Source organism: Rhinatrema bivittatum, chromosome 11 (assembly GCF_901001135.1).
Source record: "Rhinatrema bivittatum chromosome 11, aRhiBiv1.1, whole genome shotgun sequence".
Lineage (NCBI taxonomy): Eukaryota > Metazoa > Chordata > Amphibia > Gymnophiona > Rhinatrematidae > Rhinatrema > Rhinatrema bivittatum.
The window spans coordinates 90,210,264-90,234,135 of record NC_042625.1 but is presented as its reverse complement, the minus strand read 5'-3'; the positions used below and the strand labels follow the sequence as shown (position 1 = coordinate 90,234,135).

At 48.6% G+C, this 23,872-nt stretch overlaps 1 protein-coding gene across 3 annotated transcripts in view; it reads left to right on the top strand.

Annotated features, from left to right (window-relative positions):
- Positions 1-2,180: 2,180 nt before the first annotated feature.
- MAN1C1 (mannosidase alpha class 1C member 1) overlaps positions 2,181-23,872 on the top strand; it is a 45,811-nt gene continuing 24,119 nt past the window's right edge. Inside the window, exons 1-3 of one of the 3 annotated variants that reach the window (XR_003859199.1) lie at positions 2,181-2,576; positions 4,139-4,902; positions 23,621-23,717. Coding sequence is in view for 2 of the 3 variants with exons in the window: in XM_029619844.1 (XP_029475704.1) it covers positions 4,276-4,902; positions 23,621-23,717 (724 nt within the window). In the remaining variant the exon portion in view is untranslated. Of the gene's footprint in view, positions 2,577-3,425; positions 3,954-4,138; positions 4,903-23,620; positions 23,718-23,872 lie in introns of those variants that run through there. The other 2 variants (XM_029619844.1, XM_029619845.1) reach the window with 2 other exon arrangements.

The following is a 23,872-nucleotide window of genomic DNA, read 5'->3' as shown; positions in this document are numbered from 1 at the left end:
TCTGGATCATCTGTTAGCCCCTCTGTACACAAATACTGCCAACATCAATATCAACAACAGAATGTGCATTAAGAGGGCTGGCATTGCTCCACTCGAAGACATGTGCTGGGAATTATTCATGGCTTTCTACATTATATTGGAGATCTATCAGGACTTCTGCAGGAGATGGGATTTTACTAGTGTCTCCCTTGGATTAGTACAGTTACTGACTCTTTACAAGTACAGAATACACCAGCTGATAGCTTCTGAGTGTGTGGTTTTTTAACCCTTCTTCCCATGTTGAGGCAGCTCTGGGGTCCCTCCCAGGATGAGGGATGCTTCTTCTGAGATCCATCCTCATTGTGGCTCTTTGGCTGGCACGCTGATAGAGGTCATCTCTCCTCCCTTGCTGGGCATAAGTGCACCATCCCTGCAGGGTGTTCTTAGACCCTACTTCTTCCCAGCCTTTACCCCTATTAATCTGCAACTGAGGATCCTCTCTAGTTGACTTTTTTTTTTTTAGTCTACAGGGGAACTGGCCTTAGACAACCATCCTATCTAAGGGACTGTGTCCTCTCCTCTCCCTCCCCAAGACTTTTGAACTGTGAGCCCAATTTCATTCAAATTTCTGTTATAGATAAAAAGAGTATTGCAGGGACAGAACTCCCACTTTTCATGTGTCCCTGACTCTCCCCCACCTGTTCAGTGATAATCTCCTGTAGTAAGTTAAAATAAAAGTGTGTGAGAGAGAGAGAGATCCACACATACACGCACATGACCAAAGTGAGACGAGAAAGTGGAGAAGGTACAGAGAAGGGCGACCAAATGATAAAGGGGATGGGACAGTTCCCCTATGAGGAAAAGCTAAAGAGGTTAGGACTTTTCAGCTTGGAGAAGAGACGGTTGAGAGGGGATCTGATAGAGATCTTTAAAATAATGAGAGGTCTAGAACAGGTAGATGTGCATTGGTTATTTACACTTTCAGATAATAGAAAGACTAGGGGGCATTCCATGAAGTTAGCATGGGGCACATTTAAAACTAATCGGAGAAAGTTCTTTTTTACTCAAAGCACAAACTGTGGAATTTGTTGCCAGAGGATGTGGTTAGTGCAGTTAGTATAGTTGTGTTTAAAAAAGGATTGGATAAGTTCTTGGAGGAGAAGTCCATTACCTGCTATTAATTAAGTTGACTTAGATAATAACCACTGCTATTACTAGCAACAGTAACATGGAATAGACTTAGTTTTTGGGTACTTGCCAGGTTCTTATGGCCTGGATTGGCCACTGTTGGAAACAGGATGCTGGGCTTGATGGACCCTTGGTCTGACCCAGTATGGCATGTTCTTATGTTCTTAAATGGTTGAGAATAAAAATCTCCCTGGATAGGTCTGGGCACATTGCGATGTAACTGAGCATTTGTAAAACTCTGCTGCCATTGGTTTATGCCTGAATGTCCCCAATCGCACAAGTTTGCTAGCAAGCCACCTCTCTCTAAAGAAAAATAAAAAAAGCTTGTAATTTGTGAGGCCAGAACATATTTATGTAAACATTTTATATTTCACCCTATCCTCAAGAAGCAGTTCAAAGCGGATTACAACATCCAGACCTGCTAAACATGACGTCATCAAGGATTCTGAAAGAAGCCCTGTCATTGGGTGACACTGAGCACTTTGAAAGTTATTCTGCCATTGGTTAGCAGTCATAACCGTATGCATGTTTTGTACCAAAACTCAGAAAATGAACCTATCTAGCTGCCCACACGGCTCCATGTTTATCTAACAATATCTCACAGTGTACCCTGCTCCTTCCCTGAAGTTCCGAAGGTTATGACTTTCTCTTCAGATCGCTTAGGAGCTGAAAATCTTGCATCCGTTACTAAATAGCCGTAAATGCTGGAGATCGCGATTTTGGATGCAATTACTCCCCCTTTCCCATCGGAGCCGAAGGCCAGTTGCAATTCAAGTACAGTAGATTGCAGCGGAGGGGGGGGGAGATGCTCCGGATTCTGCTGCTCTGCTCCAGCTACGTGAGAACAAGAAAACAATGCGTTTCCTACAGCAGCGGGAAATCCGGAGTTAATTGTCAAGAGGGGGGGAAGCAGAAAAAGAGCAAACGTCGGGGGGGGGGGGGGGGCAAGGAACTTGCAGCGACCAATGGGAAGGGAGCCTGCAGGGCCCAATCGTGGCCAATGGGAGGCAGGCTTACGTCTGGACGTGGCGAAGGGCTGCTGACAGGGCTGACTGTGCGGGTCCTGCAGCAGCAGCAGCAGCAGCGGCGGCGCGCGCAGGGAGAGGCTGAGGCGGAGGGGATGTGCCTGTGAGGCGGCGGCGGGAAGGCTGTAGCAGGGACCCGGACCCAGGCAGCCTCCCCCCCCCCCCCCCCGAGTGCTGGCACCTTTCCCGGGGGAGGGGGACTTGGCAGTGCATTTCTTAGGGGGATGGTGCTCCTTGCTGAGGAGTTGCTGCCGAGCAGATCCCCCGCAGGCAGGAAGCCTCTTTTCCGCAGGAAACTTGCCGAATTGGGGTGAAGGAGGAAAGGAAATGCACCTCGGCGCTGGATTCCCAGGCTCAGCCCCCCCTGCAGGAGAGCGTTTGCGGGTAAAAACCCTGTCCTATGCACTGATGTATTGGGGAGGTTTCCGGTTTTTTTGCTCGCCCTCCTTTTCCTGGCCATCGCGTTGCCTTCTCTGCTTTCCTGACGGTGTCTGCACGCTTGGCCAGGGGGCTGGAAAGTTGAACGCCAAGCAGGCGATCGTGGTCCGGGGGAGCGGGGTCTGAACCGGCGGGAGATGGTTTCCGGGAGGGCTGACGTGGGCTTGGGTGCTGCAGCCCTCAGTCGGTGCTGCCCCCCTCCCCCTTTCCGTTTCCGAGCCCCCCGGGGGGGGGGGGGAGGGTTCAGCCGCTCTCGGTTTCTGTTCCACTTCGCGTTTAGCATCAGAAACCTTCCTGGGCTGGACCAGCCTTGAAATAAAGACCGAGCCGGAGCCGCTGGACCGTGCTGACAGCTCCCAGCATCGGATGAAAGCTTTCTCTAATTGTCCTCGCGCGAGACGGGGGGGACGGGGGACGACACCCCCCCCCCCCCGCCCGGGCTATTAAAGAAAATCCGTGGCGTTTCCCACGGCGAACGTCAAATGCTGCCCCGTGCTTGCCTCTTCCTTCTGCCTCCGGCTAGATGGAGCCCCCCCCCCCCCCCCCGAGCCCTGCCCGTTTTGATCTTCGATTCGTGCACTTGGGGGGGGGGGGTAATAAAAGTGTGCGCCCCCTTTCGGGTGTTCTCATTCTGCTTCCTTTCCTCTTGAGGTCCTCGCTCTGCTCACCCTGCCCAGGTGCCCCTATGCCAGCACCTATGTTAAGGCGCAGCTTGCCTAGCTTTATAGCAGGATGAGGGTTCAAAAACTTTAAAGGCTAATATAGCCCCCCCCCCCCCAGGAATTCAATGCAGAGCAGGAGCAAGCTCTTACTTTGATTTGCTTCAGCTAGCAATTAAAATATCTGGGGGACACCGTAACTGGCTGACACTGCTGCTCTGAATGAGCCTGGAAAAGCAGGTATTGAGAGCAGGAGGTGGCTTCCTGTGTTTCCTGGTATCCCCTGAACTCCAGAGGTGCTTGTCTCAATCTTGCTTTTCTCTGTTTCACACCTGTAGGAACTGTGGTTTCTTTTGCAAGTTCACCTCCAGTTCCCGGGATCCCCTAGCTACCTCCCCCTCGGGTTTCTCAGCTTATCTGTGCTTGCCCGTTTCTGAGGCTCTCGGCGCACCTGAGGAAGGTGGCGGCGGGCGCTCTCTCTGCTTTCCACGCTGCCAAACAAAGGCAGGAGAGAAGGTTCCCTTGCTGGAATGTTTGGGCTGGCAGCGGTTGCTATGATGGAAGCGCAGAGAGCGCGGCTCCATTTTCCTCAGCTAGGTTGGCTCTGCAGTCGATGGCAGTAACTAGAAAGCAGCATGGATGCGAAACCCAGCCAGCCCAGCAGGTGAGGTGGAGAGAGGAGGGATTCCTTCCATACCTGGCTCCGAAACTCCACAGCGGGCACTTCCTCGTGTTGCTTCCCATTGTCGTGTGTGTGCGTGCGTGTGTGTGTGTGCGCGCGCGCGCTCCGCATTACATTCCTGTGGGATGCGTAACAACCCTGTGTGCTATCTGTTTCCCCTCTTACAGCATGGACCGGCCTGGTCTGACGTTATGGGATGCCAGAAACGGTGGGCGCGATAAGTGATGTCCATTGACTCCCAGAGGCAGTGGCCGCCTCACCATAGACTGCCAGTCCCCTTTTAAATGTGACGGGTGAACAGGCTATGCAACCAGTCCCATCCAATGTGCTTGAAATTATGCTCATCCGGAAATTTTCCGGGATGTCTCCGGCTGGGTTTGGTCTCCGCCTCTCTCAGAAGTTTTTGTTCCTGCTGTTCCTGTCCGGATTGATCACCCTCTGCTTTGGCGCACTCTTCCTTTTACCCGATTCGTCTCGCTTTAAAAGGATATTCCTGCCCCGGGCACAGACGGCGGAGGGCGAGCCGGACACCTCTGCCAAGAAGGTTCCCGGGAAGGCGGTAAAAGGGGTGGACAGAAAGCACGAGATCCACCCACATCAGTGGAAGACCAGAGACAGGCTGAGGGACAGCTCAAAATTCATCACCAGTGCGGAGAAACTGGGTCTTAAAGTGCCACCGTATGGGCAGGAGGGTGGCAGCCCCAGGAGGGGCAGACAGGAGGAGGAGGAGGAGGAGGAGGCGGCGGTGGCTGAAAACGGGGCCGGGGCTGCCGCCGCGGGGCAGGACGAGACGCCCTGGGCCCAAAGAAAGAGACCCAGCTTCAAGTTTGATTACCAGAGGTTCCGACAGGCTCTCCAGAACCCGCCGCTTGGGAAGGGAGCCGAGGCCGAGGACGCGGACATCTGCACGAAAAGGCTGAAAATCAAGGAGGTAAACTCGCTGCTTCTGCCGGCTAAAATCGCCTGACTTTTGGGATGTTTGCATGTCTGGCTGTATGTTTATCTAACGTGGGAACATGTATGTCGTTTGTGTGCGCACAGTGTTGGAAAAAAAAAAAAAAAAGCACTGCCTCCGTAGCGTTCTCATTCAGATATTTTAATGTGAGGATGTTTGGCTGTGGTGTAGGATTCTTATAATCCCTTTCTAGATGCAGAATTTGATGCTTTACACAGGAAGGCCCTTCCTCGCCTGCTTCTGGAAGCAGCACACAGCCGAGCTCTCTGGCAGGTCTGAAGCCCCAGGCTGAATCCTGCCAGAGAGTTGCGGCTCCGTGAGAAGTATAGGAAGGGTAGGTTGCCCACCTGGTCGACTGATCCGGTCCACCCTCTCCTTTGAGTCTCTAGTAAAGGCAGGAACTACCAGCCCCTCGATGTTCTGGGGCAAAAACCCAGGACCGCTTCAGCTGATGAAGTTAGCAAAAAAAAAAACCCCCAAACCCTTGCTAAAGTGAGCACCCAGCTTCAGGTCGCGAGCACTAAGCAAGTCAGTTCTGGCTTTCCAAGCGCTCTTGGAAAGAGATTTTTTTGTTTGTTTTTTTGTAATGCAGATTTAGAAATTCTCATCATGCTCTGAAATAGGAGTTGAAGCTCCAGGTGAGACCTGAGCACTGTTAAAAAGACCAAGTAACATTATGGAAATTGAGAAAATACATTTTTTTCCCAAAAAACAATCTTTTATCTTTCAAGGCAGGGATGCATATCGCTACAAAGCGGCCCTGTTGGTCGGCTCAGCCGGGTGAGTTTGCCAGGTGCCTCCAACCTGTCTCTCCCCTGCCCCCCCCCCCCCCCCCCCATGCCCTTACATCTAAGGAGTTGTAGTCCCGCTGTCTCTACAGCAAACAGAAAGTACAAGTGCATGGATACGATGGCGTAAAGGCAAGATTGGCTCAGTCTGTGCCCTCTGACATGGCGACTGGTCAAGATTGTCCCAGAGTAACATGGTGAATGTCGGTCTGCCCAGCAAGCTTCTTCTTGGGGTAATTGTTGCTCTGTTCCCCTCCATCCTTTTCTGCTTACCCCGTGCCCTTGTCCTTAGTACCTCTCCTGGGAGGGCATTCCAGGCATCCATGGGAAAATACCTCCTGACTCCGCCCCTCTCCATTGAAAGCCATGATTTCCTTGCATTATTAATACCCACCTGGTATTTAAAATCCCTACCGTATCGCGCCTGTACTGCATACGTGTTTAGCTCCTTCACTCTCATCTCATAACGCTCTTGGTGCAGACGCCACACTATTTTGGTGTCTTCTCTGGACCACTTTGATTCTTTTTGAGATCCGGTCTCCAGAACGGAACAAGGTACTCAAGATAAGGCCTCGCCAATAACCTGTACAGGGACAATATCACCTCCTTTTTCCTGCTGGTCATGCCTCTCTGTACAGCCTGTCATCCATCGGTCACTCTCACCCCGAGGTCACTCTCCTGCTCTCCCAGCCCATGCACCCCAAATGCATGACTCTGCACTTCTTGACACTGAATCCCAACTGCCAAAACTTAAACCTCGAGGTGTCTTAGGTTGCTTTTCATCCGTACTACTCCTTCAGGGGTGTCCACTCTGTTGCAGGTCTCAGTGTCATCCACAAAAAGGCAAACCTTTCCTTCTCACCCTTCTAAGATATTAAACAGAACTGGCCCAGATCCAATCCCTGAGGCACTCCACTTATTACTCTTCATTTCTCAGAATAGGTTTCATTTACCACTACTCACTGTCATCTGCCAGTCTACCGATATCTGATCTATTCCACCACCTTGGGACCCATTCCCGGGCTTTTCACTTTGCTCATGAGCCTCCCATGTGGGACAGTATCAAAAGCTTTGCTGAAATCTAGCTAAATCACATCAAGTGGCAGTCACCCAATCAAGAAAGTCAATCAGATTTGTCTGAGAGGACCTTCCCCTGGTAAAACCGTGTTGCATTGCAGATAGTTCCCTCTCCTTTCCTTCTGCAGAGTCTCCATTAGCTTTCCCATCACTGAGGTCAGGCTAACAAGCCTGTTCTTTCAGGCTTCACCACTGTCCTTCTCCAATCCCGAAGCACCACTCCTATTTGCAGGGCTCTATTGAGCAGGTCCTTCAGCAGACCCATCAGCACCTCTCTGAGCTCCCCCAGTAGCCTGGGATGTACCTCATCCAGCCTCATGGCCTTGTCCACTTTCAGTTTCACTAGTTCCACCCCAAAATTCTCTTCTGTAAATGGAGTGGTATCTACCCCATTCCCATCCATCTGTGCCCTTACTCACCAGCAGTGGTCACCCCTCCCATCTGTACCCTTACTAGCAATGGTCACCCCCTTAAATCCATGCCCTTACTCACCAGCAGTGGTCACCCCCTCCCATCCATGCCCTTATCAGCAGTGGTCACCCCTCCCATCCATGCTCTTATCAGCAGTGGTCACCCCTCCCATCTGTGCCCTTACAAGCAGTGGTCACCCCCTCCCATCCATGCTCTTATCAGCAGTGGTCACCCCTCCCATCTGTGCCCTTACCAGCAATGGTCACCCCCTTAAATCCATGCCCTTACTCACCAGCAGTGGTCACCCCCTCCCGTCCGTGCCCTTACTCACCAGCAGTGGTCACCCCCTCCCATCCGTGCCCTTACTCACCAGCAGTGGTCACCCCTCCCATCCATGCCCTTGCTCACCAGTAGTGGTCACCCCCTCCCGTCCATGCCCTTACTCACCAGCAGTGGTCACCCTTCCCATCCATGCCCTTGCTCACCAGTAGTGGTCACCCCCTCCCATCCATGCCCTTGCTCACCAGCAGTGGTCACCCCCTCCCGTCCGTGCCCTTATTCACCAGCAATGGCTCTTCCTTATGGTCTTCTTTGCTTAACACTTATATGAAGGGCTTGTTTAATGTTTCTGCTTTTTTCTCCTCTTTTTGCACACCATGACCCTTGTCTCTTTCAATCTTACAAATCTACCTCTGGCCTCCCTCCTTTCTCTGATACATCTGAACAATGTTTGTCACCTCGCTTTACCTCTTTGATGATCCTTTCTTCTGCTTGAGCTTTTGCCATCCTGATTGCTTTCCTCGTCTCTTTCAGCTTCACCAGATATCCTTCCCTGTGAGCCTCTTTTTCTGTTCCTTTGAACTTTTTAAATGCTGATCTTTTTGTCTTTATGTTTTCAGCCATCTCTTTAGAGAACCAGATCGGTTTCCTTTTCCTCTTACTTTTATTCACTTTTCTTACACAAAGATTTGTTGCCTTTCTTATAGCTCCTTTCTTATAGCTCACTTTTCCCATCTCCTCCCAGCCTTCCAGTTCCTCCTCAGGTAGGCACTTCCCCAATGTAACAAAGTCCTGTATTTCTGAAAGCCATGGCTTTCATCTTCGTCTCTCTGTCTTAGCTGCTAGATCAAACCAGACCAAAGCGTCTGATCACTGGCGCTCGATGGGCACCGACCCAGACGTTAGAAATACTGGCTCCATTTGTGAGCAGCAGGTCCAGTATCGCTCCTCCCGTCATGGTTCTACTACTACCATTTGTCTAAGCAAATCCCCTTGAAAGACATCCACAGTCTGTCTATCCCCTACAGATTCTGCAGCAGGGATGCTTCAATCCACATCCGGCAGATTAAAAATCTCCCTTTTACCCACCTTTTGGATGCCTTCGGCCAGATCTCTGTCCAGTTCTTCTGTCTGATTTGGAGGCCTGTAGACCACGCCGCTGTAAAGGGAAGTGCCGCCATCTTTTTTTTTTTTTTTTTTTTTTTTTTTTAAGACGGCCCACAGCGCTTCCTCCTTCCCCCAAACCCCTGCATTTCAGTTCCTAAGATATTGTTTTTGACATAAACTGCTGCTACTCTCCCTTTTTTGCCCTCTGCATCTTTCCTGAACAGGTTATAGCCTGGGATGGCCGTATCCCGTTCATGAGCTCACTGAAGCAATGATATCCAAGTCTGCCCCCAGTGTCAGGGCCTTGCCGATCTGGAACTCTGTGGCTCAGGCTGTGAGCTTTCCAGCTTTTTCCCTTGGCTTGCTGCCATTCTCAGACACTTTGGGGGGTTTGATGGTGCTGTGAGGGTCTGCCCATGAAATCATGAAGCAGGAGCTGAGAGGGCAGAGGAACGATTCACACTGGAGGGCTGAGCACGTCTGAGCTGGAGCTTTTATATTGCGGACAGGCAATTAACACAAGCCCCTGGATTTTACGGTGATGTGAGGCATCACAGAGCCTCGGTAAGCGTGATTTCATGTTGAAAATAAAAGTAGAACAGGGGACCTGAGGACTCTGGGCACAAACATACATGGCCAGTCACCTCTAGGACTGGAGGGCTCAGGGATGAACACAGGGAGACAACGCCTGTCACCTCTAGGACTGGAGGGCTCAGGGATGAACACAGGGAGACAACGCCTGTCACCTCTAGGACTGGAGGGCTCGGGGATGAACACAGGGAGACATCGCCTGTCACCTCTAGGACTGGAGGGCTCGGGGATGAACACAGGGAGACAACGCCTGTCACCTCTAGGACTGGAGGGCTCGGGGATGAACACAGGGAGACATCGCCTGTCACCTCTAGGACTGGCTAGCTTGGGGATGAACACAGGGAGACATCGCCTGTCACCTCTAGGACTGGAGGGCTCAGGGATGAACACAGGGAGACAACGCCTGTCACCTCTAGGACTGGAGGGCTCGGGGATGAACACAGGGAGACAACGCCTGTCACCTCTAGGACTGGAGGGCTCGGGGATGAACACAGGGAGACAACGCCTGTCACCTCTAGGACTGGAGGGCTCAGGGATGAACACAGGGAGACAACGCCTGTTACCTCTAGGACTGGAGGGCTCGGGGATGAACACAGGGAGACATCGCCTGTCACCTCTAGGACTGGAGGGCTCGGGGATGAACACAGGGAGACAACGCCTGTCACCTCTAGGACTGGAGGGCTCGGGGATGAACACAGGGAGACATCGCCTGTCACCTCTAGGACTGGAGGGCTCGGGGATGAACACAGGGAGACATCGCCTGTCACCTCTAGGACTGGAGGGCTCGGGGATGAACACAGGGAGACATCGCCTGTCACCTCTAGGACTGGCTAGCTTGGGGATGAACACAGGGAGACATCGCCTGTCACCTCTAGGACTGGAGGGCTCAGGGATGAACACAGGGAGACAACGCCTGTCACCTCTAGGACTGGAGGGCTCGGGGATGAACACAGGGAGACAACGCCTGTCACCTCTAGGACTGGAGGGCTCGGGGATGAACACAGGGAGACATCGCCTGTCACCTCTAGGACTGGAGGGCTCAGGGATGAACACAGGGAGACAACGCCTGTCACCTCTAGGACTGGAGGGCTCGGGGATGAACACAGGGAGACAACGCCTGTCACCTCTAGGACTGGAGGGCTCGGGGATGAACACAGGGAGACAACGCCTGTCACCTCTAGGACTGGCTAGCTTGGGGATGAACACAGGGAGACAACGCCGGTCACCTCTAGGACTGGAGGGCTCGGGGATGAACACAGGGAGACAACGCCTGTCACCTCTAGGACTGGTTAGCTTGGGGATGAACACAGGGAGACAACGCCGGTCACCTCTAGGACTGGAGGGCTCAGGGATGAACACAGGGAGACAACACCTGTCACCTCTAGGACTGGAGGGCTCGGGGATGAACACAGGGAGACAACGCCGGTCACCTCTAGGACTGGCTAGCTTGGGGATGAGCACAGAGACCCAGAGCCCGTCGCCTCTAGCTCAGTGCTTTAGTAGTGACCTGCATGAAATGAGTCACTGATCGGAGTCCAGTTCCCAGTGGAGCAATGTCCACCTAAGAATAAAATCCATTGCATCGGGCTGAAAAGATGTGCAAACAAGAAGACCGAGTCACCCTGTCGCCCCTCAAGGGTCGAGGCACATTCAGGCTGATGCATTATTAGCCCGTGATTGAGCGCCCTCTCTCCTAACGCACACCCTGCCACCTCTCCTGGGCGCACGATACATTATTTAAATGAGGGGTTGCGCTAAAAAGGATGCGTTAGGGATACATTGTGCATTCCTAGCGCGTCCGTGGCATTGGGTGCCCAGGAGAAGTGGCTGGGCGCCGGTTAGAAAAATGGACGCTCAGTCAATGGGCATCCATTTCCCTAACCTGTCCACAGGCAAAATGTTTTTCTTTGCGTGCTGCTTCCTGTGGTTCCTCTGCTAGGTATCGAGGCAGTACGTACAGAAAAGCAGTATTTTAGGATTTTTTGTGGCTTTGTGGGATTTTTTTTCTTTTGTTGTTAAAGACGGCTCGGAACACGTAAAGACAACGCCAGCCCTGGAGTTGGCGTTAAATTTCTGTGTTAAAACGTGCGCATCGGGTGCACGGTGAGTTTTGGCATCGGGGGAGGGAGGGTAATAGCTGCTAATATCCTCATATCCATGCATTTACATGTGATGAGCGCTTTTAGCTCCGCGCTAATCCCCTTATTGTATCGGATGCTAGCCTAGAGCATCCAGGACACCTGTCCAAGAGCTCGTTAGCCTGTGCGCTAGGCCCGGCGCACAATATATTTATTTATTTATTTATAACTTTTATATACTGGAGTTCAATCAACAGAGTTAATTACCACTTCGGTTTACATTACAACCAGCAAAAAATAACAGAGACAAAGTCTTGTTTTACAATGAACCGGGTAGAAGTAACTTGGAATAACTCATTGAACAGGGTAGAAATACTCTGGAAAAAAACATATTCTGTACAATGTACTATGGGTGGAGCAAGTGTTGAGAATTGGGACTATATAACTTGTGCGGGAGACCGCACAAGTTATATAGCGTCGGCCTGATTGACAGCGCAGTGCATATGCAAGTGAGAGGGATAAATTGGGCTTTGATTTCCAGTGCTGGCCCCTTAGTCATAAACAGGAAATCTGGGTGAAAGCAGGAGAACAAAGGATCACTCAGAGCAGTGGTTCAGAACACAAAGTTAAGAAAAACATTAATGATTATTAACGACCTTGTTTAGTAGCAGTTGAAGCGTTTGTCCAAGACATTGTTGAAAGTGTGTTCCTTGGGGCTTAATGCATGCAGTGTGTTGTGGTGGTGATATTTTGTACTTAAATGTTGTTGCCGGTGCAGATCTCTGATGCTGATCAGCACAGCAACACCCTGGTTGCCTTTTATACCATAAATGATGTCTGTGTCAAACGCAGGAGGTGCTTTTGAGAGCATCACTCAATCATTTCAGCTCTGAAATGAAAATTGGAAGGGAAGCTAGGGAACCTTAATAATTTCATTTGCTCTAACTGCTGACTGAATTATTAAAAATGGTTTTGGTAGCTCTGCTGTTACAGCATGCATAATCAATTTAGACTTCACCTGAGGCTTGTTTTTCAGGCAGCTAGTGCTGCAACGCCAGATGAGCAGAAAACAAGGGCTGAATGCATAGGCTTTCTGAGGGCAGCCAGCGGGTTTCCTCACTCAGTGTTGAAAAATCACCTCCTTTGGACTGGCTACAGATGTTGGGGGTGGGAGTGGCGATCCACAGAGATGGCTTCCCCAGAGCAGGGGTGTTTGTCAGGGTTTCCTAGTTCGTGGGTTACTCAGCTTAAAGTGGCGAGGTTAGCCGCCAGGGACAGGCTCTTTGCCACGGATTCAGATGGGCATGGCTGTGTGCTGTTGCATGACAGTAGCCCACTGAGAGGTAGCAGCTGGTCTGTGCTTGGCAATATGAGCCAGAGGTGGCAAGCAGAGGGCCTCAGTAAAACCAACAGCTTGGGTTTTTGCCTTTGCAGAAAGATCTCGAGAAAAGTCCTATTTCCATTGATTTGTTTATAGAATTTTTACAACAATTTTTTTTTTTTCTTTTTAATAAAGATTACCATTTTTTGCATGGGCTGGGGGAAGGATATTTCTTTTGGTTCTTTGTTCTATTGCTGCTTGCAGTGTCCAAGCATCAGCAGTAAACTCTCTGGGCTCACAGCACCACTGAGCTAATAAATAACTTTTTTTTTGTTGCAAAATGCAACATGAAGCAGCAGCGGAAAGCTTAAAACCAGAGATGCAGCACCACTTAGCTTGGGACCAAAAAATATTTGCTTTTTTTTTTAACCAGACTATCTGAGTTCAGGACAGGAGCAGTAGGTCTCGGTTTTGCAGGCTGTCCTGGCCGCTGACCCTGGGCATAGTCAGGACCCTGTCCGGTTACTGCTGCTGTGCTTCGGCAGTAAATCAAACCCCTCACCACAGCCGCCCTGCCAGTCGGCAGTACGGCTCCACTGTTGTGAAGGAGGAGCCGCTGCATGTGTGGGTATCGCCCAGGTCAGGTACCCTGGGTTCCTCCAACTCGGAGCTGTACTTACTGGTGAGAACCCCAGCTCCTGGATCGGGGGAAATCCTTACTCTGGCTGGCAGGCCGCGCCTGAAACTCTGTTTGGGATGCGACGGCTTTATTCAGGATAGTGACATCACAATTCTTGCAGAGAGCTGGGAGCATGGGCACAGACCTTGGTGGCATGCTACACTATCCGTTCGGCCAGTTCGAGGTCTGTCTCTTTATTTATAATCCTTTGATAGTCCGCTTTTTACCAAGAATGGCCTCAAGGCGGGTTACAGTCAAAATTGAATCAAACGGTTTTACAGTAACCGTGATTGAAACGGTGGGGTTGGCCAGCTCCCCTGAATCTTCTGTCCGGATCGAGGCACTCACAATTCCTGATGTCTGTGATCACCGACGAGCTTCAGTCACCTGGGTCAGGCTGAGCCAGCCCGGTTTTCCACCGAATGCATCTCTGAACTTTGGGAAGGGGGGGATAGGCCCAGTCGCAGCTCACCCCCCTCTCGGATGGAGAACGCCGCCATGGTCTTTCTGAGCAGCGAGGAGTGGTTTGTGCGTTTCAACATCCGACGAGGAGGATTTTCACAGTATGTTTTTGAAGCTATCACGGCACTCCCAGGGGCATAAGCGCCTGCACCCCGATGGTGTCTCTCCGCTGCGAGATCTCACCCAGGCTCTGGGCCACAGGCACCGAATGGAGAGATTTTAAGACACCTTTTTTTTTTTTTTATACAATGATGTCTTTTCCACAGCACAAATGCTTGAAGGCAAATCCACAAATGCCTTTTGTTTTTGGATTAAGCTTCTGGGTTTCTTCTCACGGAGACCAGAGAGCGTGAAACTCTGGTAACCGTGCTGAAGTTATACAAGATGTGGAAAGCGAGAACATGGGGAGTTGCTGTCCTTTGTCGCTCAGCTTGGCTGTTAGGTTGAGGGGCACAAGGCTCCTGCTTCTAGAAACTTTTCTGAAAGGTTTGTTGGGAGGTGACAGCTTATAGGGAGGGAGCTTCAGATCCTTTGGACATGACTGTGCCAGTATTTCAAAATGTTAAAATTCATGTTCAAAAATGTGAAACTAGTCCAGCAGGAAAAGTACACGTTTTGAAATAGATTTTATTTTGGGACTGTAAGCTGAAGAATTAGTGGTTTGAGCTCTTTGGGGGAGCTGGGCGGAGAGCCTCGGTGGAATGGGACTGTGAGTGCTTTCAGATGCTGAGCTTCACGCTCTGCGCTGTGCTGTATTTTCCCTCCAGTGGTTCTGGCCAGGTGGCAGGTTGATTCAGTTTGGGCCAGTCATAAGAACCTAAGAAGAACCTGTGCTGGCTCAGACCAAGGTCCATCGAGCCCAGCATCCTGTCTCTGACAGCAGCCAGCCCAGGTCACAAGTACCTGTCAGATCCCCAGTCGTCGATCCGGTTCTTGTATCGCACGCCCAGGTTTAAGCGTCTGCCAGCCCTCTTTTTGACCCCCACTATGTGAGTTGCCTTGAGCACGTCCTCCGGCAACAGATTCCAGAGCTCGATTGTGCATGGAGTGAAAAAAACTTGCTACAACTTGTTTTTTAAATCTGCTCGTTGCTAATTTCATTCAGTGTCCCCTAGTCCTACTGTTGTATGGAAAGGTAAATAACCGTTCCCTATTTACCCATTTCACCCCACTCGTGATTTTATAAATTTCAATCCTATCCCCTCTCAGCAGGGATGAATTTAGGGTTTTGCTACCCCTAGGCACTATTGGTGCTTTCACCCCCTCCCCTACCTCCTGTAAGGCTCTGTTGCAGGGTAGCAGAGGGAGGTTCTCAGCTGAATGAGATTCTGCTGCCCCTAAATGTTTGCCACCCTAGGCACAGGCATAACGGGTGCCCATTGACAAATCCAGGGCAACTTCTCGGTCTTCTGTATGCCAAGCTAGGCAGCTTTTCCATCCCTTTTATCACTTTTGGTGACCTTCTCTGTTCCTTTTCTGCGTCCACTCTGGCTTTTTTTTTTTTTTTTTGAGATGGGGGGTGACCAGAACCTCATGCAGTACTCCAGGTGCGGTCGCATTGTGGATTGTGATTCTCGCCTTCCACATAATTCCTAACATTGATTGTCGCCACTGCGCACCGAGCCGAAGGTTGCAAGGTGCTGTCCAGAAGGATCGGGTTTCGAATTCTCCTCTCCCAGGACATCGTGGAATACAAGACCCAGGAAAGCTGGAGTTTCAAATCCCGCTGCCGCTCCTCGTGCCCTCGGGTACAGATTTAGCCTGGGGCAGGGACATAGCAACGGCACCAGGAGGGAGTGTCTAGGAAGAGCAGAGCAGGAGGCCTGGCAAAGGAGTCCCCAGTACCTCTGACCACAGCCGAACGGCAGCACAGGCTCCAGTTATTGTAGGTCTCGCATTTACCATTAAAGGTCCAGATTGATTTTTAATTTGCGGGAAATATTTCCAGGAATATCAGAGGGGCAACTGCTTCCCAAGACTGCAGCTTCAGATGTTGAAGTGCTTCTGTGAAAGCTGGAATTAAAATAAGTGCAGCTTTCAGAAATGCGGTTAAAACAAATGACAGCCCTTGAATGTCCTGTGCCGACGGAAGGTAATGCTGGCACCATTACTGCTCCCCTGCTATAATTAAGCACACAAGACCTTAACATGAAAGTTGAGCTGATTTAGTAATGATCCACTTTATAATTAAAATAAAAAGAAGTGTAGGGGAGGATTAAAGCTCTCCTAGACCTTTAGCAGACATTTATCTACTCAGGTTTATCCTGGCAAGAAATTAACTGCGGCTCTCTGAAGCTCTCATTGCCATGGCTAAGACTGATGGGGTCCTGAGTGTTGCACTGCTAGGACGTCTGCCTAGCATTCTTTAAAAAGAAAAAGCCAGATTCGAAAAACCTTCCAGGCCGAACTAATAGCCGGGAAGTTTTACCTTTTAAAGGCCCACAGTTCCTTGTGGCGCTGCAGGCTGGCTCTGAGGTGGAGCATAGGGGTGTGCAGAGGAAAGAAAAATGCCATTTCAGTTCATTCATTCATTTCTTAGGGCTCCTATGTTTGGTTCATTAGCTTAAAAAATGAAAAAAGATGTACGTTCATTTTATTTGTTCACTCATTTATCGTTAAAGTTGATGAGGGTAAGCACTGCAACCTATTTTGGGCTCCAAAATTGCAGTGGGAAATTATCTTCAGAAAGCTGAAGGCATGACAACGCATCAAGGCTATGCCAACCTGGCACCAAACGTGGCAACAGGATACCAGCAATGGCAGGAGCTATCCAAGGCATCGGCAGAGGAGCAAATCAGCAGCAAGAACCCCCCCAAGGCTTCAAAAGAGGGCACCAACAACAGTGGCATGAGGGGCAAAGTGGCACCAAGAGTGGCTGCAAAATCTTAAATCACCATGAAAGGAGAATGAAGTAGAAAAGGTGGCAGGAAAAACCCCGAGGCACTCATAAAGGGGAAAAGCAACAAAAAGAGTGGCATCAATACATCAAAGCAGCATAAGAGGTGCAAATCAGCCCCCTAGAGTGGCAAGAACACCCCAAGGTGTGGCAGAAAGATGCCAAGTAGAGCATGAGAGATCTAGCAGCAAGGCAGAATGGCATGGGAGATGTTAGATTTATTACAAGAGAATGATCTGTCACCACTTTTATGACCTAAGCATTTCTTACATTCCCTACTTGAAATTGGTCTTGCTGCTGGATGAAATTTTGGGTTTCTTGTGAAATTTCCTTTCTGATTGAAACTTGTATCACAGTCAGAACATGGATGTGGTCTTTCATCAGTGTGGCTTTCCTGGTCATTTTAGAGGTTTGCTTTATTCTTATATTCTTGAGCTGAACACACTGTTCCCTTTGTTGATACTCTGTTGCTGTATTAGTTCTATCTTCCTACTGAAATCTTTACCACATTCAGAAGATGTAAAAGATCTCTCCTGTGCATCTTTTATCTTGTGCCTGCATTAACCAAGAAAAAAGAAGGGTGGAAGAACTAGGCTGGGATGCTAGAGATGTACAACAAAACAATTAGGTAGAGAACCAGAAAAGAGATGGGGTGGGAGGAGAAATGTGTAATTTTTTTTCAATTTTTTTTTCTGGGGGAAAAACGCCCCAGCATAACAAACAGGATGGGAGAACTAGGCTGAGATCCAAGCAGCAATCATGGAGGCACCAAAACTCCTATGTTCTACATAATAGGTAACTCAGGTAGGCAGAGTGGTAGCAGCAAGAACCCTGAGGTGATGTAAGGGGCATGGCAGGTAGGGATAGTGGCATCAAGGCCTTCAAAATGCTTTCAGTCATCTTGCCACTCAGATGGAAATTCTGGAAAACCAAGCCAAGTAAGATTGATTTTCAAAAAGATCAGCTTTTCCATCAATGTTGGCACCAGCATTGAGTGATGAGGGCTCACAATGTCCCCTGTTATTGGTCTGGTCTAGGTCTAGTCAGACTGCGGACTTGTGTGCCAGCCCGTCAGTGTCCATGTCCTCGATGGGCTCTGTGAGATAGGGCATCACAGGAATTTGTGCTGGTATGTCCTTTTGCTGGGGTGGGTCGAATGGCTCTCTTGCCAGTTGCTTTAACGATAACCTCTGTCAGGAGAGATGGTTCTTTGCAGGCATCGTGGCTTTGCCATTTTGAGGTGGAGGAGGAAGTGGTAGTTGACAGGGTGCTGCTCCTGCTTGCACTATTCTCTGAGGTGGCCACCCTTTCCTGTGCTACATCCCCACCGTGCCTCAGCCTTTGCTGCTTCTGTTCACATGCTCTAGCTTACCAGCATTGCTTTCATGAATGTGATATGCTGGAACTGGATACCCTTTCACCCATGGATCGAAAAGTGAAGCAAGCATGTATGTATTGTTTTGTGTGAGAGATTTTAGCCTCGCTTGCACCTGGATGCATCTACAGCACTGGTTGTACAGGGTGGGGATGATCTTCCTACTAAGTGAAGTACTAGAAGGCACTTTGTAACTGGGGACTAACACATGCAGCATTGTGAGCTTAAAGCTCACATTCTCCTCTACTTGGTCATCGAGGGCAATCATTTCCCTGCTTGTTCTTGTTACTATTTTAGATGCTGTCTGCCTCTTGTCCCAGGACAGTGCAACGGAACACCACCCCGTTTCCTCTATGGTGGGTTGCCACTTCAGATGCATGGCTGGGGACTGCTGGCTTGCCACCTGACTTCTGGAAGGGTCCATGGGATCAGCTTGGAGAAAATTATCTCCCTTTTCCTCTGGCTTTTTCTGGAGTGGCAGAAGGGATCCCCATGCTAGTACTGCCACCCTCCCTGATGCCAGTGCTAGCAGGAGTTGCTTCTGCAGGTGATGCTGCATATCAGCATTTGTGAGATGCCCCACTTGCTTCCCTCATGGATATCTTTCCCTATAGTGAATATACTGAGCAAAATATGGGTCCTCCTTTACTTTAAAGTGCTTGCAGATCAGAGATTTCATCTGCACTCCCTTCTCTACATCCTTAGAGGCTGATGCTTGCACTGGAGTTGAGGTAGAGGGTGGTCTCTGAGGAAAGATGTCAGAAGCATCGCTCATGCTTTCTACTTATGCTGCTTGCTCTTCCTAGGAATTGCTCTCAACATCGTCAGTATCATCTCTCTCCCAAATCACTGAACTGGAGGCTGAGATGCTACTGATTAAAATTCCCAAATTCTCTTTGGCTACTAGCTCTTCCATATTTTTAGATTCACGGTCTAAATTCTTCCTCTGAATCAGTTGGTGCAAATACTGTTTTCACTGCTTCAAAAATAGGAACTGATTTTGGGTCTTGCACTTCTGCTATCCCTGCCCTGCTAAGATGGATAACTCTTCCATCTTTTCCCTCTGCTATAAAACAAGAGGGAGAGAAACAGGCGGCGGTGGCAAATGCTCTCCAAATGTCAATTTCTTTCCGCATTGAGCTGCCTTCCGTCATGCCATTCTGAATCTAAAAAAGTCCCTCTTTAATTTTAGGAACTGGACTGCCTTTTTTTTTTTTTTTTTTTTAATTTATGTATTTGTTTATTTTTTTATTGCTAACCCTGCCAGGATATTCTCTTCTCTTTTCCTGACCTGATAGAATTTGCTGATGTGTACTGCCTACTGGGGTTTGGATATTACAGATGAATTTAATGATACTGTAACTGTACCCCCACTCACAGTATCACTCATTACAGTATCTCTCATACACACACACACACACACATACATACATGTGTTTTGCTGTGCTTTGCTGTGTGTAGCAGTGCTGACTCCACACACAAAAAAAAATGTTAAAAACAGACAAAAATACTGGCAGCCTGGTAAGAGTCCTTTTCAATCTGAATGTACTGTGCTCAGCACACTGTTCAGAGACAAAAAACATTACTAGCACTGCTAGAACTGTAGTCTCCACAGTGTCTCCCATCCTGACCCTCCTCCAGTGAAGAGAAACATCAAAATCATCAGCAGGGAGACCACTGCAGCACGGAGATTAGACGCAGCCCTTTACTAGTGCAAATCCAAAAGTTAAGCTTTTTTTAAATTTTGAACTCTGAGTTTCTCCTAGCATGTCCTTCTCTGAGAAGAGCTAGAGAGGAAATGCAGACTGCTGCTAGGGATGCGATTCATCGCATTTGTTTCAGTGGGTATGCGCGTACCTTGCCGATTTTCTAGTACACACGGGAAACAGAGTATGCGTGAATTTTTAATAATGAGATACACATGTACTATCCGTTTTCCCATGTGTACTAGAAAGTCGGTGAGGTACATGCGTACCCGCCAAAACAGCTGTAACAAATGCACATCCCTGACTGCTTCTTGCACATTACAGTGGGAGGATGTCAGTGTTTTGATCCAGATAGCAGCTATAGTTAAAGGCGTTGCATCGTGATTTGTCCTCTGAGTAGTCTCCTCGCCACCTTGTCCTGCCTTGGCTCTGATCAGGTGGTAAGGTCACAGAGGCAAAGCTGGTTGCATAGATGCCAGTTGTTGTTGTTGTTGTTGTTTTTTCTCAGCAGTACAATAGCCATAGATTTCAATGTGCCTTTAAACAGAAACAAATGCTAAGAACATTTTTATTTCATTTGTAAGACCCTCCCATATATTATTTGGGGGGTCCACAAATGAAAAAAAATATGGGCACATTCGTTATGTTTTACTCATTTGTTTCAAATGAATGCACATCTCTAGTGGTGTATTGCAGAATTTTAGAAGCCATATGGGCCTTGGAGAAAGGATGCTGTGCAGCAATTTTTTACTGGACTGACAAAGATGATGGACATGAGTTATTTAGATTTCTACTCCTTAATTGCGTAGTCAACAAGTTACCCCAGGTTAGAGACCCAATTCTGGAGAAGGCACCTGTAGGGCCTCATAAGGACATCAGAAGATAGGAGCTGTCTGATCTTGGTAGGTTAGGCATGGCACTATCTCTGGACGATTCTTATGCTGCTGACCTGCTGTGAGCCAATATGGTATTTTTTTTTTTTTTACTGGCCTGGCAGTTTCCTTCTAGTTCAGTTAGAACCAGGGCTGGGATCCTGGTGCCATGAGCCTTCATTCATAACTACCTGAGGTTTTTCCCTTGTTTTAATAGATCCTCCCACTGGTCCTGGTTAGGTCATCTGAGGCCAGGAGCAGTGCACCAGAGCTCCTAAATCCAGCCAGTAGGCATCCCCTGTAATGAAGGCCATAATTCCCTCTCCTTGGGGACTGTAAGCGCTGCCTCTGCAGTATCCCTAGCTGACCTGAGTCGTGGAATCCAACTGGAGCTGGCCCTAATATGTATTGTCAAACTACCAGCCGGAGAAGGGGCATTGGTGCATCTGAGGAACTGAGATTGGAAGATTCTGGCTTGCCTGCTGCATGAAGTCTTTCTAGGGTCCAACCCTTGCTTTCATAGACTTAAGACATTCATCAACAGTAAAAAGTAGATTTTCTCTTTCCTTTATTGCATGAAGCATTGTAACTAAGAATAGCTGAGTTTTGGGTTTTTCTGTTTGTTTTTTTGCAGGGGTTGGGTAGTTTAATTTGCTGTCAGCATTTTCAGTGACATAAACAGGATGTTCTGGGCTGTGAACAAGGGTCCAAGATATGAAATGTTGTGTTTGATTTTATTCCAAAGAGGAACAAAACCTATTGTAATGGTGCATCCGACTCAATGGGTTTATATTGTACTGCCATCTAGTGACATGAAATGAACAGACTAGCCCTTGGTGGCATGGTGACAACCAGAAAGCAGTGACTGTAAATGAGGGGCCCCTGAATTATTTGTCCTTGGTAGCGAGAATGAAACCTTCCAGCCGGTGGTAGAAACCCAGGATGAGTTTTGCCCAATGAACGATGTTGGAAGACAAGGAGATTGTTCACTTATTTCTTGTGACCACAATATTGCTCTGTTGTTGATTGTGAAGTTCTAGTAGCTGCATGGGATGCCATTTGTGGGCGCAATTCCTGCTGTTGGACAGTGTACGGGAGCTTTCAAAGTCCATTCTTCCGATATGTCACTTTATTATAGAATGGATTAGCTTTTTGGTCAAAAGGAAGACATCTTAGACCTGAGCTGTGTCTGCTGGTGCCTGTTACTGGTTAAGTGTTTTTGTGTCTTGAGGAAAAACAGAGAACCCGATTCTTTAAATGTTGAGATATCTTTGGTTGGAATAGCCTGAGAAACATTCAAAGATGATGATTTATGCAATGTGCTTGAGATCACACAGGCACCTTTTTGCAAAGAGGCCTAAAAAGTGTGCTCAGGAAAGTTAATGCCCAGCATTGCCTTTGCATAATTCTCATGCTGATTGGTTTAAAAAAATCACAGTCCGCACAGAGTCCGGTTTATTATATGGTATGAAAGATATGAATGAGCTTTGAGAATGGGCAGAGACATTAACTAGTAATGACTGGTAGATTGTGTTCTGCTTTGGAGGGCAATGCACTTGTAAGAAAGAGGCTAAGGAATGATTAGACAGGAAATGCTAGGAGGGAGTAATATATTGTGTCTGAGATTATTTCAGGCTGAATAGGACTTGGGCTGGTTTTGGAGGGCTGTCATGCAAGTGGCATGATTATTGTATACATGGTAGGAAGCAAATCACAGAAACCACCAGTAAGATCCCTTGATACTGGGACCAGTTGTGAGACTATGGAATCATTCCAGATCCTAATAATAATAAAGTTTTTTTAAAAAGAGCACTGTGTGTGCATACGCAAAGCTGATCACAAATGTCTGCTGGGATGGATGGTTCAGAGATATCGGGGAGTAAAGATAAATGATATTGAATTCAACTGGTCTTGTGTCTCACTGGTGTGAGATGATCAGTCCTGGATCCAATGTTGTTCGTCATATTTATTAAAGGCCTAGTACAGAAAGATCCAGTGCTGTTTACAAGCAAATGTTCTGGTCAGCATGGCGGAGAGAGCCCAGAGACTTCTAAGTGACCTAGAGCTGGGCTTCCCATATCTGTCCTATGGCCCCACAGCCAGTGGCATTTTCAGGAGAATTCACAGGGACGTACATCGGAGACCCAGTATATCAATGTGTTGCAATGGAATAAAGAGGATGGAACAGCTCCCCTATGAGGAAAGGCTAAAGAGGTTAGGGCTGTTCAGCTTGGAGAAGAGACGGATGAGGGGGGGGGGGATAGGATAGAGGTGTTTAAAATCATGAGAGGTCTAGAACGAGTAAATGTGAATCGGTTATTTACGCTTTCGGATAATAGAAGGACTAGGGGGCATTCCATGAAGTTAGCAAGTAACACATTTAAAACAAATCAAAGAAATTATTTTCACTCAATACACAATTAAGCTCTGGAATTCATTGCTAGAGGATGTGGTTAGTGCAGTTAGTGTAGCTGGGCTTTAAAAAAAGGTTTGGATAAGTTCCTGGAGGAGAAGTCCATAAACTAATATTAATCAAGTTGACTTAGGGAATAGTCACTACTTATTAGTAGCATGGGATCCGCTTAATGTTTGGGTACTTTCCAGGTAGTTGCAGCCTGGATTGGCCACTGTTGGAAACAGGATGCTGGGCTTGATGGACCCTCGGTCTGACCCAGTATGGCAATTTCTTATGTTCTCGGTGTGGATATTGTGAGAGTCTGGCTGACTTGAAGGGTCACCAGGACAGGTTTGGGAAGCCCCAGAATCCATTTTGACTGTGGGTGGTGCAGTAGCGCATGCCTGGCACATTGACTTTGCCGAGTTGTCAGCACTGAGAGTCTCTGAGCCATCCAGCTCTTCTCTCCCCACCCTCCCCCTCCCCCTCCGAAAAATGTTTACCGCTGTAAATGTGGCGCTTGCATGATTCATTTGAATTTTGTGTTTAACCAAAGCCTGGAGAAACGAGAAGCGGGGGTGGGAAGCTGCACATTGCCGCTGCCTCTTCCTGGGCGTCCGCGTTCACCGCTGCGCTCTTCTCCCTTTTTCGCTGCAGATGATGAGGTTTGCCTGGGATAATTACAAACGCTACGCCTGGGGGAAGAACGAGCTGAGGCCGTTGACAAAGAATGGGCACGTCGGCAATATGTTCGGTGAGTTCTGTTCAGCTATTCTGCTTGCGGAGAAGTATCCGTCCGTCCTGCTTTAAAAAGAGAAAAGTGTAATTTTTGGATGGCGCAGACTTTTTCCGTTCCTTGTTCTAAGTATGCATTGTTTTTTTTCCCCCAGTCTGTTTTGAAGCCTGGGG